Below are 17777 nucleotides of genomic sequence, written 5' to 3' on the forward strand. Positions count from 1 at the left end.
GGGGATGAATGACTGTAGGGAGAAAAAGGCAAACAAAACTTCAGTCTTCTGCAGCTGTTATCACTCAGAAAACTTTCAGCAGCGTTTGATTTCCACTCTTCAAAGGGGTTCTTTGATCTGGATGTGGAGGTTATAACCGGTGTTTGAAACTAGCTCTGAGGTGCAATTTAATTGTACCTTGAGGAAAAAAAAATACTTGAGCTTAAAATCTCAGCGATGTCTCATGTTCGTGGTAGAGAGTTAACAGAAGGCATGTGGGTGGGAAAGGCTAATCTGAACTCTATAGACTGAACAGAACAAAAATATCAAACCTTAAATCATAGTTGAGGGGTAGTTGAAAGATATGAGTGTTTCTTTGCTTACTAAGTTCAACTCTTCCATTTTAAAGGTGCTGTTTATTTACTGTGAGTGTATATTGGTTTCAGAGTTAAGGTGGCTTGATTTTTTTGGATACTCCTCAAGATGCATCTTTTTATTAAAATGTGTATTTTTGTCTCTAATTTAGAGGGAGATGGTATGAGTGCGAAACTGCATGAGAGACAATCTTCTGTAACGTACCATATACCTTGTTAGTGGTGTTTGAAAATGTTTGTCAGACACTTCTGCATGTAGGTTGTTTCTGGTATGTGATTCCTGGGTGCTAAATCCCTCTTGTGTCTACATCTAATAGAAAATGGCAAGAGGCTAGTCAGCAAATCCAGACATTGCAAACAAGCCAATCCCTCCTGGGAGAATATGAACAGAAGATTAAGGTAAGAAACTTTGTGGCCTATATAAAGCTTTAGTTTTTCATTTCTTCCATGGAAGAACAGAACAGTGTTTTTTAAAAAAATGACTATTGCAGAAATAAAAGATTAGTTTGTCATGTAAGAATCTGATCTGATGGCTGGCAAGGGCTGAAGTTGGCTAAATTCAACTGGATGGACCTGGCTACCTACAATTAGCTGTAATATATTTACCTTTGTTGTATCAATTGATTGGGAAAAAAATCCACCTGTGCTTTCTCTATAGAAAGGTGATTTATATCCTTATGCAGTGCTCTGGAGAATGCTCTTGTTTGATCTTGTGCCAGAGCACAAGATTGCTGTGCAAAAGAATACTTCTAGAGCACTCTTTTTTTCAGATGGTGGAGGATGAACCTAGCAGCTACAGTTACTTTTCTGCTTCCCAGAAAATCCTTCCTCTGGAGTTGGGTTTAGCTCTTTTAGAAAGTGCAATTGCTTGCAAAGCCTTCTAAACCACACTGACTTAAATGTGAGTGTAGAGATGCTTTTTATGTCCTTTCAAATTAACACGTAGGTTGGTGGGAGTGTATCTTTTTGACTTGTCTTATCTTCCTGAGAAGGGCAGATGTGGAGAGTTACTTTGGTTTGAGCAGGTGCTGAGGGTGGCATTGCCTGTGGTTGCTGTAAAGTAAAGCTACACTGAAAACCAGCCTCACTGCCAGGTCTGCCATTCCAAGAAGAGACTTCTTCCATTGAAAGGAAAGGTCGGGAAACAGGATATCAGGCTGCAATACAGCTCAAATAAACCTTTTTTTTCCTTTAGGGGGGAAAAACCCCCAAGATTTACCAAAATGCTAAAATCCACGGTTGTGTTTTTCTTTTCATTCCTATTTCTTGCAGGCCATCCAGATGCCCCTCTCTACACTTCACTGATGGAGGGATAGAGGATGAGAAAACTACAGATTTGATTTAGTCAGTAGAAGAAGGTCCTTTTAATGATTAGCAGAGATCATTTTTTGTTACGAACTTAGGGTAAACAGGTGTAGAGAAGAGGTCAGCCCAGGTGTGACAAGGGGAACAAGAGTCATCCCTACTTTGAGCAATGGATTGGACCAGATGACCTACTGAGTTCCCTTTCAACTTCGTTCAAGTCATTGATTTGAGTTTTAAAAGTACAATGGAGAAGTAGCTCTTACAAGTTCCAAGTTAATCATTGCGGTCCTCTTGTCATCCCATGTTTTCCAGGATCTGGAACAGAAGTTCTCCCAGCAGGAACATGATGCTCTAATTGTCAAGAACATGAAGGCAGAACTGGCTCGTTTCCCAAAAATGGAGCGGGAATTGCGCCAACTCAGGGAGGAAAATGCCTACTTCAGGTGAAAGAAGGGTTCAGTTGTTGAGGTTTATCTTGTGTTCTTCTGTACCTGCTACAATTGCACTATATGCACTTTCAAATCCCTCTGTTGGGCTTTCATATGGGAAACTGTAGAAGGAATTTTAAATATTTCATATAAATACTACATATGAATTGAGCATTGTTGTGATGGTTGATGGATGAGAGGATTTGGCAAGATCTGGGTGATCTTCCTGAGCACAGTGAGAGCCTCACAGAATGCGCATTGATTGTTCTGGATGGTGATATCTGTTTGTTAGAACAAAATTCAGTGTGTAAAGATAGTGATGAACTCTGTACAGCTTTGGGAAGGAAATCCCTGTAGAGAGAAGAGACAGCTGAACGTTTCTTTAATAACTGTTTTTGCTAAGTTATTGTTGCCACTATTTTAAAGGCCTGTTGTTCCAACATAGTGTTTGGAAAGTCTTTTGTTTAAATTTCTAAAGCACTCGATATAGCCCTTGGTAGAGTAGACTTTCTGGGTTTCTGAAGTGGCAATTAATTTGAAAAATTAAATTCCTGTGTACTATGAAATAACTTGCCTTAAAGTTTTTTTTTTTTTTAGAGTAAACTCAATATCCATCTTTTGGTGCATCTCAAAAAAAAAAAAGCCTAAATTACATGAGTGATCTTGCCAGCTTTTTCTTATTCTAAAATTAAGTAATTTCCCTTGGCTTTGTTCTTGTTATTGTTTCATCTTAATTTTAAATTGTTTATCTCAGAATCTTTTCTCATGCTTGTTTTCTGGGCACAGAAACATGATATCAACAGATTAAATGTAATTTTTTTTAAAAACAGTTTTATCTCACCCTTGCATACCTCTATTAAAGTAAAACCAAGCAGTCTCAATGCTTGCTGTCATCACCAAGTGCTCAGTAAGCCCAAGTGTCTGTTGCTTGCTGTGTTCCAACCCTGCGTTCAGCCTGAATGAAGATCAGAGTTGGGAGTTTTTTTCTACCCTTCATGCTGTTTTGCCGATCAGTAAAGGAGATACAAAACTACAAGTTGTTTGGGCATTATTAGGATGGTACTTGGAGTAGAAAAAAAGAAGTTCAATAAAGCTGCGTTTTTTTTGTAGCAGAGGTTTTGCAGGGAAGGTTATAGAAGTGAGTCAGCTGAATGTCATATTGTCTGTTCAATGTCATATGATTCCCTTGTGTATTGGGAAGTTTGTGAAAATGAATTGAGTTGCATTAATTGCTTTAATTGTTGCCTCTCTTTTCACCATAGGGAAATGAAAGAAAACAATGGATTACTTAAAGAGGAGGTAGAAGGTCTCCAAAGAAAACTGGAACGCTATGAGAAAGTCCAAGCACAGCTAGTGACCGTTGAATTGGAAAATGAGGTGAGGAGCTGGGAACATTTGGTCAATGAGCAGAATAGGGGTTTCGTTTGTTGCCTGTCCTGTCTTTTAGGCTCTTCCTGTATTGTGTTAGTTGAGATGTGATACCTGTTTTAATTAATGGGTTTGGACTAGGCATTCCCAAACTTAAATGTCAGCATGAGGAGAGCCATGGCAATGAAGGTGAAAAAGGGTATCTACTGATCAGCTGGAGATTTTGTGTAAAGAACAATCTCATCATAGTGGGGTTTTTTGGCCTTGCTGTTTCTCTTTTACCTTTCTTCTGCTGGAAAGGCTTTTTTTTTGAGTTAAGCTATGAACAGACATGGTGTTGCCAAACAGGCATGGGGTAAGAACCTTGATACACACTTGGATTGCTGCCAGGGCCAGAACGTGGTCTCAGATGAATAAAATTGTCTTGCTTCCATCTCGCCCTATATCAGGCATGCAGCAAGTTGTCAAGAGATTAACCTGATTGTGTAAATTTGTTGATCTGCAGAACTATACTGGTATCTGGTCAGGTTTAGATAATACTATTTTGGTACTGACTGAAAGTAAAAAGCTACAGGAGAAACTGGAAGAGGAGAAATGGGCCCTTCAGCTGCTGCAGAACCAGTGTTGAGAATACAGCTTGCTTTCTTCTCTGTTGCCAAGACTCGAGTTTACTAAGGTCTAGTACAGTGATGGCACCTCACAGGGTTAGATAATCTATAGTGCTGAAGTGTAACATGGGTTCTGTGCTATCATAGAGCTGTGGGCAGGGAGAATGTTTGTAAGGGCTGGAGAATGACAAACCAAAAGTGCTAGATAGGAAGATCATGAAATCCACAGAAGGAAAAGGAAAGACGCTGACTTTGAATGGAGAATTATGAGAAAACTGAGTGGCAGGTGAGCTGTTAGAACATTTATCTGTGTCTCTAACTCTTCTTTGATCTCTACTTTAGAAACTTCTGGAGAAATTAAAAAGCTGGGAGAAGCTGGACCAGAGCACTGGCTTGAATATCAGGTATGTGCTCACAGCTCTGGAGGGAGGTAAAACTTTTAAACCACTTGCCTTTCCTCATAATCTGGTCTCTGAAGTGTGTGGGTCATGCTTTCTCACTATCTCTTCTTCCTGTGGAAGCTTTTCCAGTACTTTTATTATATATGAGAAGAACCATAAGATACACACTGTTTTAAAGTATCTTTGGGAACCAACATGTTTTTCACCAAGTCAGCTTAACCAATGTCTCTGAGGCCAAGGTTCAATTTTGAGTTCCTTGAACTTCTTGCATATAGCCACATTTGTGCTTACTTAGAGATTCTGCTAGCTTAATAAGTGAGCTTGTAAGAATTGTAGGGTATGTCCAGAGGAGAGTATGTATGTTACTTGTGACAAATTGTTGTAAATATGATTTCTTTGAAATTTGGATATCGAAATAAACTGCCAGATCATGTTGCTGTGACTTTTCTTCCCTAAAGCAGCCTAAGAACAGTTGTTAATTTAGTTACTCCATTTCTCTTGTTAGATAAAATAAACTCAGTTTCTTATAAAAGGGGGGAAAAGCCCCCCTCCCCCCATGTTTTGGAACACCAGCCAGTCTCTTTGTGTACTGTTACTTAACAGCTCTTTTTGGAGCACTGAACCAGATTTTTTTAAGGTCTCTGGTATGTATGTGGTATAAAAAGGGGCTGGAAATGGTGCATCTTCTGATCTTTTTCTTCCACCTCAGAAGGTTTTCTGTGTAGCTACGATGCTTTTGTGTGTCATATGTTTCAGCACTGCTTTAATTTCTTTAAATATTTACATTGTTGTTACACTAGAAGGGGAAATGCTTCTTTGTAAATAACTCTCTTGATATGAGCATTACAGTACAGATCACCCTTCATACTCAGTCAAGGCCTGAGCTGCCACAGGAACCACAGAACCTAATTTTACCAATTATTTCTTTATTCCATTCATTACACGTGCCCGACAACAGAGCTGTATCTGCACACTGCTGGGACTGTTTGGAAGTAGGAGTGTTTGGATATGCACGTATGGTTTGGGCACATTATTGCCTCATGTAACAGATACTTGTGTTCAACTTGGGAAAGCCCCCTTAATTTTCTCACTGTTTTCTGCTTAATGAGGATAATGAACCTTTTTCTAGAGGCATGCCAGTAGGTAGCATGCTTGAGATTCTCTCCTGCATCTGCTGAGGATACATACATTTAGTTGAAGTTAGAATTGTGCTAAATCTCCTATGGCAAGGAATGGACAGAAATAGTATGAATCCTTTTCACAAAACCTGTTCTATCAGACAGTGGAGTAAAAGCTTTTTACTTACCTCAAGCTGTTAAAGGTTTAATGAGGTAATTTCACACAGGGAGAGAAATGGAACCAAGTGATTCTGCTTGTTGAAGTCTAATAACTCCTTCATTTAAAATCAGAATATTCACTGTAAAGTGTTAGGTTTTTGATTGGGCCATATTGTTTAGTGCTGTTAATGGCATCTTCTCATACAGAAAAGGGAATTGCTCTTGAGAAAAATCATCCTTTGCATGCAATTGTAGCAAGTGGAACTGGATGATTTCCCCTTTCTCTCTTTTTTTTTTTTTTTTGGTTGTTGTTGCTCAGACTTCTTACAGCATGAATTATGTAAATTTTTGGTCAGGGTTATGAAGATGATGAGAGATCATTGTCCTAGTTAGGTTCCTGGAGTATGCTGTTGGTGAAAGCTTGAGAAGAGTTAATTGCCCATCTCTTGGAAGAAAACAGGAACAAGTTGGATGGTTGTCCCAAAGAGCCAGAGCAATGTGCTGTTTGCTAATAACTTGATAAGCAAGGAAAAAGGGAATGCATTAGGATTTCTCATCTTTTCTTATCGTGCGCTTCGTTGGTACAGAGGACGTCAGGGAAGTGTGTACAGCGTGTGGTGTTTTAGGAGAGAATGGTTTTTCATTTCCTCCAGCACTTCCACAGGGCTTGTTCTGTGTCTGCTCTCCGTGGTTTCTGTTCACTAATTGCCTGGTCCCAGCAGGCTTTTTGTCAGATTGGCTTATGATCAGACCTTGGAGTGTAATTTTATGTAATAATACTTGGAAAGGAGGTGCAGCTTTTAGGAGTGTAGTGGTAATCCTACTGGTTTTAGTACTGGTCTCTTTTTGGTAACAATGAAAGAGCTAAGTGTTTCACCTTTTGGCGGGAAAACAAGTTCATTAACAGTTTACTCAAAGGCTAATCTTATGTTTGCTATGTTATGTTCTGGATTCCACTTGTAAGCTCCCCGGGGTTTCCTCTTGCTCTCATAAACTTTGGAAACAAAGGCAGCTTTAGCTCTAGAGCACGTTGGTGTGTTTACACTGCAGTTGCGCAGTGTTCTTTCCAAAATTTGCCCTTGGAATTACGCCTGCCTTATACAAACATTATATAATGTCCTTATAAGATGCACAATACCCAGATAATAAAATAATACACACCATAGTTATGTAAGGTTCATGTATACACATTATGAATCTAGATAATCTTTTTTGTGTTCAATTATATGTCCTTTTGATATCTTGATCTTCTTACTGCCTACTTGCCGGTATAGTTGGCTCTGTCTTTTATCATGGATGTAATTTTGTCTTGTAGGTCTTCTTTGTATGTTACTGTTATGCTGCCAGGGATTTTCATGTATTTGTTGCTCTGACGTGATATTCCTGCTGTATGATTTGGTTTCGACTGTAAAAGGAAAAAACACTAAATTTTGAAATTCTTGCTTTGTGAGTAGAAAGTTTTACTTATTTTGGAATTTACTTTGAGAAGGGTTTTCATGCGTGGATATTGTAGGACTTTGTTATTAGGAAACAGTTATGTTGACAAAACAAGCTTCTTCTACTTTGTCTCTCCAGGATGTGCCGGTGTAGTTTGTTTTTCTTCAAAATCCAGTATTTGTGTAATTGAGTTGTTGACCATCTTCACTGAAGAATCATGTTAATCATGACAGACTTGGTTGTTTTTTCAGAGTTGGACTATTAGCTTAGAGATGTTTTCCAGGTAGTTTCTTGACTGCCATTAAACAAGATGTATTTTAACAGAAAAATATTTCCGGAAGGTTGTGTGTGAGAGAAGGCGGGTGCTTTATTTGGCTGTCAGTGTGCAAAACCGCCCACGAGATGGCAACCTTTCTCCTGCTGCCGGAGAAAGCTGGTCTGCTCCAGTCTGGCAGGCTCAGCCTGGCGTAAAAACCATCCACTGGGCACCTTAAGAAGGGTCAACTAGTCTAAGGAAAATTGTTCATTATTGCTATCAAATCTTTTAAAATCTGTTTAATGCTACATGCATGCAATCGCTGTCTCCTTGTCCAGTACTTAGGGTAGTAACTTGGTATGAAGAAGATTTGTGCATATTTCTCTAATGGCATACAGAGTAGAATGTTTTTCCAACAGGTTCTGTAAACTTCATGTTTACACCACACATTCTTCCTTTTGTCTTGTTTAATAGGAGTTCTTCAAAGCCCGGTTCTTTTCTCCCCACCCCAAGCCTTAGAATTGTATCCTCTAGAACAGCACTGTTACTGCTCTGGACTTTCCCTTCTGCGGCATGTAGAAGATACCCAAATAAAAAATGAGAGTTTTTGTTCTGTGAGCTTTTAATCTAAATAAGCCTTTTTTGTTGATGCTTGTGTATGTTTGGCTGGTATTGCCTTTGTGCTTTAATGAATTAGCCAGGTGATCTTGCTATCCATGAACAGATACACCCTGGAGTACAGAATGATGCAAAATGATGTGCATCAGGTAGGTTTTAAAGACGTGGCAGTAAGTCAGATTATACTGATAGTCATTGATAGCAGCTGGCAAGGGTTAATGCTGAATTTGTATTTATCCATCCGTGGCAGAAGATTGCAAGTTTTGAAAGGTTGAAATTTTGAAAAGTTTTGCAGATTTATGAAGGCTGACAAGTGGACCACAAGCAACAGCTTCAGAGGAGTTTTAGTCCAAATAGGTTTTTTTTTTCCAAGACTAAACAGTAATGTGTTATGTGGGGGTTTTGTTTGTTTTTTTGTTTTGGGGTTTTTAATTGGAAATAGTGACTATATGAAGTTTGTACATTTTCACCTGCTGGGCTTAAAGATCTTTGTATACACAGCAGAATTATTTTATATCAGTGATAGATTTTTGATTTTAGAGTAATCAAGGATTGGAAGGTGATCAAATATATTGATAATGACCTATTTAAGTGGGTCTTTCCTTCTTGGGGCACCATTTTCTGTTGCAGATAGTACTGTCAGCTCAGGCTCAGTTTTTGTATGTGGAAGATAAAGGAAAAGATTTTGTTGATGTTACTTTTCAGAATCATTTTCCTTTTTTCCATGCCCATCACAGGGAAGCGATGGAGAAGTCATTGTCCTTTTCTGAAGGGCCATGGAGTACAGTATGGAAATTAAAGGCGAGGCTGACGGATCAGAAAGAAGAGTAGTGTGCTTGGACTCTTCTGTGTTGCTCAGAGGCTCCTGCCGTGGTGTTGGACATTCTTGAGTTACATCTAATTGTGGTTATGTTGGAAGGCAGGTCTTGGCCCCCCGATGCCTACAGTGTGAGGCTGACCTGGGGGGGGCTATTATGTTTAATGAAGCATGGGTTTGGAGAGTACCTATAGTCGTCCTTCAGTTTGCAAGGATAAATTTAGATGGCTTCAGTGACGATACCGCATTAAGCTGCTATAGCTGTTTCGCATGCTTGCTGTCCAGGCCTGTAAAGAGAAGTGCAGATTTGACAGGAATTCAGGCCAATGCTTAAGGACCATTTTCACTTAGTGGAGCCTGCCAGCTGCAGACAGCAGACACTGATCTGCTGACCTGTCGCCTAGAGCCAAAGAAGTGAACCTGTTAATGCTGACCTGGTTTTCTTTCTGAAACATCTGTGGGCTGGCTGGCTGACAAATCTTGGGGACTAGCTTCCTGCAATGTCTGAGACCAATTAAGAAGAGGAGATAGTGTGAATGTGTATGCATTTCCTCCCTAAGAAAGGGTTTAATTAAGTGGCAAGCATCTCTATTTAGTACAGTGGTTAGCACAGTTGTAATTTGTAATTACACAGGTGCTACACTCAGAACGGGAAGTCCTTCTATGCAGATTCTGCTTTTGGAGTTGGGGGGAAGGGAGGAGAGAGAGAGGGAAAAGGGAATCAGATTTCTTGATTCTGCATTTAGTGGTGGATTAGTGCTCTTTTTTTGCAGTGAATAGAAGAGAAGGGAGAATATTGGAGTTCTCTACTTTCCTTTTTGAATCTTGATTAACTATGCTTAGCTACTCTGCACTCTCTTCCATCTAAGGCATTGAATATCTTTGCAGTAGTGAATGAAGCTCATAATCTTCTCCTTTCTCACAAGGTAGTAATTTACCTTTCTCTGAATGTCCATTATGAATAAGTGGTTACTGGTTTAAAAAAAAAAATCTGTTGACTTATATACAAAGCAGTGCATGTTGAAATAATTTGAATTGCTCATATGCGTTTCTGGATACTTAATTAACTGCAACCAATCAAGACAAGACTGGGGGTTACTGTTGCTAGTTCCAATAATGCCATAATTCTGGTATGATCGCTCCATAGTTGAGCAAATATTTTTATTGGAGTAGCCTATTGTAGCCTTCTGGTCTTTTGTCACCAAGCAAAAAATCGACCTAATTAAAAGCATTTGATGCTGGGTGCAACTGTACTGCTGACCTGAACTTAAGTGCTAATTTCTATGTTAGGGGGATTTGTCTGGGTTGGCTAATGGTGGCCCCTTACTTTAGAGCTAAGTCCCTAATTGGAGAAGAAAATCAGAATCAGTATGAGGATGTTGAAACTTCATTTTGTACATCTAAGTTTTATGTAAATAATTGTAATTTATGATCTGTGAACATACTGAAAATTGTGTGACTGCTGTTTACGAGATTCCCAGTGTAAAGCAAGCTGTCTCATCACAGTGGGAATTCCCAGGGCACTGAAGAGGGAGATAAACACTACGTAGGGGGAAACACTAATTAAAAAACACCACAAACAAATAACAAAAAAACAAACAAAAACCCAAAGCTTATTAGAGAAACTTTTATGGTTATGTCTCAGCTTACCTCATGGAAAGATTATCTGCTGTTGGTCTGTACAGACACAGTACTACATTTTACAGTTACTTTTAAGAGCTTAATTTTGTCATCCAAAAATTTGTCTTCCACTGAAGTTTTGATAAACATTAAAGAACTCACTCTGTGCAGAGGGCCGATGTATGCAGGTTACTAATTCTTCAAAATCCCTCAAAATAAGGCTTTCTGCTGGTGCACAGGGATTAATGTTGTGTGAATTACTCTTGCATAGTTCTGCCAGGACAAGTTAAGTCTCAATTTAGAGCAGTTCTGCCATTCCTATCACGTGGGGCTTCTAACTCAAGTGTGCGTGAAAATGTTCTGTTCCTACCTGGTACTTCTATGGTTCTGCGAGGACTGCAGCTGAAGGAGGTGGTCCTGTGTAGCAAAAAGTAATCTAGAATGGAAAACAGCTTTGAGCCAGATCGGTTCCCTCATCAGGTTTACTGTGTGGGTGCATAAATACTTGTGCTGTTCCAAAGCAGAGCAGAGGAAGTGTCAACGAGCAGCCAGGGTTGGAAGGGATGAGGAGGATAATCATTGTGTTTATTTAGAAATAAAGGTTATGTGCTGAGATTGCTTTGCTTTAGAAGCATTTAAAATCTTCTTGAGGGAGAAGTACCTCAACAGTTCCAAAGGGGATCTTTGTCTCTAGAGAGTGAGGTAGAAGCTTCAAGAGAGAACTAACTGTGGTTGTCTCCACAGTAATTGTATGTGTACTGAAGCCATCGTTCTTTACACAGAGAAGTCTTGGAGGAAGCTATCATCTATTGAATGTGACATGCAGCATATGCTGGACTATTGCTCTAAGCTCTTCTGATCTTCATTGTCTTGTTATCTTATGTTAAAATGTACATTATTCTTCCCTTTCCACAGTGCCTTAGATTTAAGCTTTACTTGACAGAATGCTTTTTGTGTGTGGTGGGGAGGAGATGTTCCTTTGTCATCTCAGAATCTGAAGCTCTAGTTTTCAGAGTAGTTGGAATGCAGTTTTGGGAGACTTCAGGCCGTGTTTGGGTGTTGGAAGGGAGTAATGTATTTAAATGTGATGTTTGGAAGCCTGATGTCAAATCTGTGCTTTAGCCATAGTTTAGTCTTCTCCCATTCTCATGGTGTTGATCCACTTAATTTTAATACGGCAACCATCTGCACCTCTTTTCATAGATTTCTTAAAATATTGTACGTCTGTTCCTGCCAGTTCTTTACTGAAATGCTGGGCCAAGCTTCCTGCTGTATTTTCCTATCTGATAATAATTTTCTCCAAAAATGCTGTAGTTATATCTGATGTTCAAAAATATTAGTGTTCTTTTACCTTTGCCATTAATACTTTTATTTCCATTTGAATATATCAGAGTAATAAGTCTTGAGACTAAAGGAAAGATAGGAAGAGTGTAAAACATAATGGATGAGCACCTGACATCTAGGCAGACTGAGGCTGTAATGTGTAATCAGAGAATCAGAGTATGAAGTAAGCAAGCTCACATCAAAAATATGTCTGTCCTTGCTTTGCATTTCAAAGCTCTGGGAACAGTTAAACAAACTGTCTTTCCAGGATCACAGATCTAACATTCAGGAGACGGGGAAAACTACTAACAATAGCTTAGCACGCTACCCATCTTTGAAGAATAATTTGAGGAACTTCGGTAGTTTGCCTACAGGAACTGTATGGAGAATAATGACAATAAAGAAAAGATGGACTATTTTTACTAGGGGAATAAGAATTTTATTTTGGAAGTGAAGATGCCAATGGACCCTTTTTTTACTGGAAAATATCACTTCTTTTTCCATTGACTTTCTTTATCAGAATATAGAGCATTGTCCCAGCTTGAATATAGGGTGCATTTCCCAAACCAATAAACTTAAGGTTCTTTTTCCGCTAGGAACAGGAGTGGTTTTAGAAATGTGTGCTGGTGTGGTCTTCTGCATAGCAGGTGATTTGTTTGCCATGGGGGCCTCCCCAGTCAGACACTTCATTTTGTGTTGCTGCCGTATTTCTTGCAAGTGAGAAGCTGTTGAAAAACAGTTGGGTGAAAGCAGTTCGCTTTCTTCCAGCGTGTAGTGACCCATGTTATGTGTAAATGGCTTGAACTTAGGTGCTCACTCTGCTGTGAAGGAGAAGCTTTCAAAAATACAGACACTTTTATGAAGAGCCACTTTCCTTACATTAAGCAGTCCTGTTTGCCTTAAAGTGAAATTATCATTTAAATAGCAGAGACTAATCAGCAAGGGGATGGTTTGCTACTGTCAGAGAGCTCAAACGCTCATGCTTGATTTTTATTCAGCCTCTCATTTGGTCATTTCCGCGAACTCAATAACCACTATAATCTCTAGCTCATTTTTAATTTTACCTTTCCATTTCCATTTTAGCATCTTTCAGTATTTCAGTTCTAAATTTTCTGCTGGGGCTGTCGATGTGCTATGCCTTCTCTCTCCCTTAGATCTGCAGCGTATTTATTATACTTCATTTATCCCCAGAGTTTTGTTTTTGCAGAGAAACTTTTAAACAAAAATGTAAAAATGGATCCTATACATGCTTACTGAGGAGGATTTTGTTTTAGCATAGCAATGCTTTTTTCAAAACCCTTCTCAATGCTCAGGCGTTTTCTAAATAGAAGCAAAACAAAATGCTTCAGTTAGTATTGTATTGTGCTCCTCCCTTGGACTAGTGGGCATGGCCTTTATCTACAGGGCAAGGAATCTACCTTGTTCATTGTATCAAGGAGCACCAAGATGGATTGTGCCAGACTAATGTAACATCTTTCTTTGTCTAGAGAATTGATTATCTTATCAAATAAAACACAATATATCTTGTTTACTTGAACTTCACTGAAACATTTGATCAAGAGAGCCACATGGAAAAGTATGAACCATGTGGGAGAAGATGGAAATTAATAGAAGAATTGTAGAGCATATAAGGAATTGTTTAAGCAGGCATAGATTTAGAATTGTTGAAAAAATGTGAGGATAAGTAGAATTCCTCAAAGATTAGCCTATCTGCTTTATTTAGTATTTCTGTTAATGATTTTGGTGCAAAAATTTGGTGTGTGCTGATAAAACTTGGCTGATGATGCCAAGTTCAGAGGATTCATAAATACACAAAAGCTGGATATGCAGAACTGAGTGACCCTAAGGATTAGAGTGAAGAAGTGGGACAAAATTCAGTGAAACAAAGCACAAGGCTCCACAGAATTGGGAGCTGAATACAAACTTACTTTGTAAAATGTAGCACATGCAGTGGAAAGGGCTAGAAGGGCTGTATACTTGTTTACAACAGGGTGGCTGTTAATTCTCACACAGAGGATGCGCCAGGAGAAGAACTTCCATGGAGGAGAAAGTGTTCAAGTGCCTCTGTAGACGGCCTGGGAGATGCTTCTCAAAGTTCTGGTCACCCACTGTGGAGGGAGACAGTGGGAACTAAATGAGGAAAAGACTTGCTGGTACGGGCCTGAGAGCCCCCTGAACCAGTGGTGAATGGGAAGACTGGCCTCCTCTAGGAAAGGCTGGCAGGAAATGTAATTGCTATCAAGAAATACATGGATGGAGGGGAGATGAAGGAAGGGGGATCAATACCAGTGAGAAGAAGAATCACCTATACTAAAGACTAGATTGGCATTTAAACCAAATTGCTGTAACCCTGCCATGAATACAGCTGGAAGGAGGTTCAAACTTTTAGGAAGACTAAATTCTGAATGCAGCTTCTAGTGGAGTCAAAAATATGCAAATTACTGCTGCTAAGTTGAAGCTCCACAAGGTTATGGAAGAGATGATGTGACTTCCTAACAGCAAAGGACTAGACAGGACCTAAACTAAAAGATCCTTTTCAGTGCCACTTTTATGTGAATGTGTATGTCCCAATCTGTAAGCAAGGGAATGGGCTCAAGAACAGGAAGAGTGGGGCAGTATGTTTTAGTTTGGAATTGCAGGCATTGGTTAATACCAGTGTTCTGAAAACTGCAGTTGAAAAAGGAGGGGGTTGTTTAGGGAATAGAAGTAGCCCACGTCCATCTTCTTGCCCACACAGAACAACAACTGTAGATAGGGACCCGAAGCATGAGAACGGCTGACCTTTGTTCATGTTGAGAAATAAGCAGTTTGCTGACAAATGTGCTGAGCTATTAAGAAGAGTTTATCTGCCAGTGTAGATAAGACTGAAATATGATTTGTATCGTGTGAGAAGCTTTTCTGAGCCTGTTCGGTGCAGGTTATCTTGATGGTGTTTTGAAAATGATTCACTCCTGGTTAGTGCTTAACCTCATCAAACCTGGAGCAAGGATTCATACTTCCGATGGTAGCTAGGAACTGCCTTAAACATTTTTACTTTAAACGTTTGTCTTTGGTTTGTCATCGGTGCAGGGGGGAATTCTGTACTGGATCAGCCAGGAAAGGTCTAAATTTCAGTTTTATTTGTACTTAACAGGGTAGCTAGCTTAGCAACATCAAGATGGGGCGGGAGAAAATTGGAAATGTATGAACATTAAACTGTTAGTTTTTTAGCATCTTTAAAATGCTTCCAGTTCCAACAAGCTAGCTTAAATGCCTTGTGATATTGTTATGTAAGCCTTGTCCTTAAGCTCCAGTCTTTATGCCCTTGGGACCTCTTTGCCAGTGAATATTTTTGACCAAAGCATGTTTTCACCTGGCTATATTCTCTTTCCTCACAAGCTATGTTATTAAAGGGAATATGCTTGTATATATACCTTTGTGCATGCATTGTTTTGAGAGAAAAAAGTGATGTAGCTTGTAGTAGTAAAAGCACTGCACAATATTTTCAAACATTTCTTAAACGGTATAGTGAACTTAAAATGTTAGTGAGTTAAAAGATTAATGTGATAAGTGCCTCAAGGTTCTCTTGAACTAGATGTGATTACATAAGTGTTGTTTGTTATTTTAAAATAACTTACAGCACAGAAATTGCCATGTTGGATTGGATTATTTACTAATCCATCTCTGGTCCAGTGTCAGAGATGATGGTGTCCTGGTCTGGGTAGGAAAATCCAGAGTATCGTGCAGTACATGAAATGGACTTCAGTTTGTTAACTCTCAGCAGCGTGGATTTTCCTTAAGCATCAAGATTCTTATTTGGTGTCACCCCCACTTTTTTTTAAAAGTAAAAACTCTTGCAGATGGGAGATACTGTGTATTGTATGCATAGAATGAATAGAAAAATGTTTTGCTTTGATACTCTGTCTTTCAATTATAATCTTTATTTGAAACAATATGCAACAAAGTTATAAAATACTAGAGAGAAGTGAGCTTCCTAAATTGCTGCTGTTTATATAAATGATGCCTTTTTCTCCTGTAGTTCTGTTTGAGACAAAATCTAAAGTATTTTTTTGTCTTAACCTTGTGATCCAATTTTACTGTGTGGCTGCTCCTTCCTCTATGTACTACGCTGTTAAGTGTGTTACTCGGGTTGGTTTGGTGTATGTCTCTGTTCTCCCTGAACTGATGAGGACGAACTATAAGTTAGAAAGACCAGCCTCAAGGGAGCTGCCTGAATGAGAGCAGACACTGCACCAAGCTGTCAAGAGAACTGGGCCTGTGATAATTGGAAAGATTCCCATTTTGAAAGCAGAGGTGGGAGGTGTTGGAGGCTGAGTGGATCCCTGTGTTTAGTGAACACCTGGAATCAGTTAGTGTCTGGAGGTTATTTTCAAAGTACTGACTGGGACAGCTGAAATAACAGCTCAGGCCTCCTGATTTCAAATTAAGCTTTCTGTGAGGTGAGAATAGCTTGTAGAAAATGGAGGCAGGCGTTTTCAGCAGAAAGAAGATAAAACATGCCCAACTACTCTGTGTAGCCAAGCCAGTTAAGAGGTGGAGGTGTATGGAACCTTATTTCCCTCCCTGCCACTGATGTAAAATGCAGGGAATGCATCAGCAAAGCTTATTTTTATACATTTTTTGGATTGTGTGTTGTGTGGTTGGTTGGTTTTTTCCCCAGTGGCTGCTGATGCTCTAAAATGTGTTCTGCACGTATTTTGGCCATCATCTGGCAGTGGAATGTTTCTTCTAATGAAGTCATGTCTGTTGCAGAATGGCATTCTTCTAAGAGGGTGATACGTTTTGGAACAGCGTGTTAGAAACCTCTGTACATTGCAGCAGCTCTCAACTTTTGCTTCCTCTTGCTGTAAATGGAAATCAGATATGTCAGAACGCCTAACCTTCCAACGTAGGTACAGTTTTGGCTTTTCTAGAAATGTATTTACTTGAGATCTTGAGCATCTCTTCTCTCCTAGTACTACTTTGACTCAATCCTTACCGACTCCCTTTCTCTATGTTATTCTCAACTCTTGTCAGAAAAGTTAACAATTGCTATGCCTCTTTGTGGGGAGTAATGGGCAGCTATTGCAAGAACCATTTTCTAGTACAAGTTGCTCTTGCTGGAATTGCTTTTGAATTCTCATTAGCTGTTTAAACTCTCTTCCAGAGATACTCTGATATGAACAATGTAGTGAAAGGAAGATCAATCTTTTGGGTAGGAAGAAATAGGAAATTGTGGATTTTCCTGAGTTGCACCCTGCTGACTAAGTTATTTTCTTTTCTGTTTTAATGAAACAAGCATCCTCCTTCTGAGGTACACATGAAGCTGTTCAGTGAGGGCTTGAAATCCTACTAACTTTTGTAAGAAGGACAGAAATGAAGTACCTGGCTTTGAGAATATGTTCAGTATTGGTATCCTCAATTAGAGAAGTCAGCGGTTCATTAATTACCTTGGACAGGTTTTGGTGATACTTCACAGCTCTGCTATTGGCTTGGTTCAGAAGACGATGCTTTTAACCTAGTTATGAATTTTTTTTTACTCAGTTTTGCTAGTACATTTGCAAATAACATTTCTGACTGTATGCTCTTTGTATTCCCAGTGTTAAAGCTTTGTGGCTTCAGGTGGTTTTCTGCAAATTTAGCAGCCAAGGTTGGCATCAGGCCTGTTTTGTGACAAGCCTTTCATTTAGGCCTGATGGTTTCCCGTGTGACTTTGGCAAAGACATCATCTGCCTTCTGGATAGCTGGCCCACTTGTCAAGGTGACAGAACACCTATCGGCTCGCCTGTCTGCAACTAGCTGGCAAGGGGAAATGCAATTGGCGCTTTGTAATAACTGATATATTTGGAAGGCTGGTAGAGAGGAAGAGTGAAAAAGTGCTCTGAATTTGTTTTTTTCCAGTTGGGTAGACTTAGGTTTTGGAAAATGTGTGTGCTCCTGTCTGTATGGCTTATGGCAGCTGCTAAAGATAAATGTGCTATTTCTCA

General features: G+C 39.4%; 1 protein-coding gene across 3 annotated transcripts in view; it reads left to right on the plus strand.

Annotated features, from left to right (window-relative positions):
- Positions 1 to 17777, plus strand: part of MAD1L1 (mitotic arrest deficient 1 like 1) — a 379581-nt gene that overhangs the window by 6504 nt on the left and 355300 nt on the right. For all 3 annotated transcript variants that reach the window (XM_074841020.1, XM_074841022.1, XM_074841021.1), the window contains exons 6-9: positions 671 to 752; positions 1971 to 2101; positions 3349 to 3463; positions 4405 to 4466. In XM_074841020.1, coding sequence (XP_074697121.1) covers positions 671 to 752; positions 1971 to 2101; positions 3349 to 3463; positions 4405 to 4466 — 390 coding nt within the window. The remainder of the gene's footprint in view (positions 1 to 670; positions 753 to 1970; positions 2102 to 3348; positions 3464 to 4404; positions 4467 to 17777) is intronic.

Source organism: Strix aluco, chromosome 15, assembly GCF_031877795.1.
Source record: "Strix aluco isolate bStrAlu1 chromosome 15, bStrAlu1.hap1, whole genome shotgun sequence".
NCBI classification, from domain to species: Eukaryota; Metazoa; Chordata; class Aves; order Strigiformes; family Strigidae; genus Strix; species Strix aluco.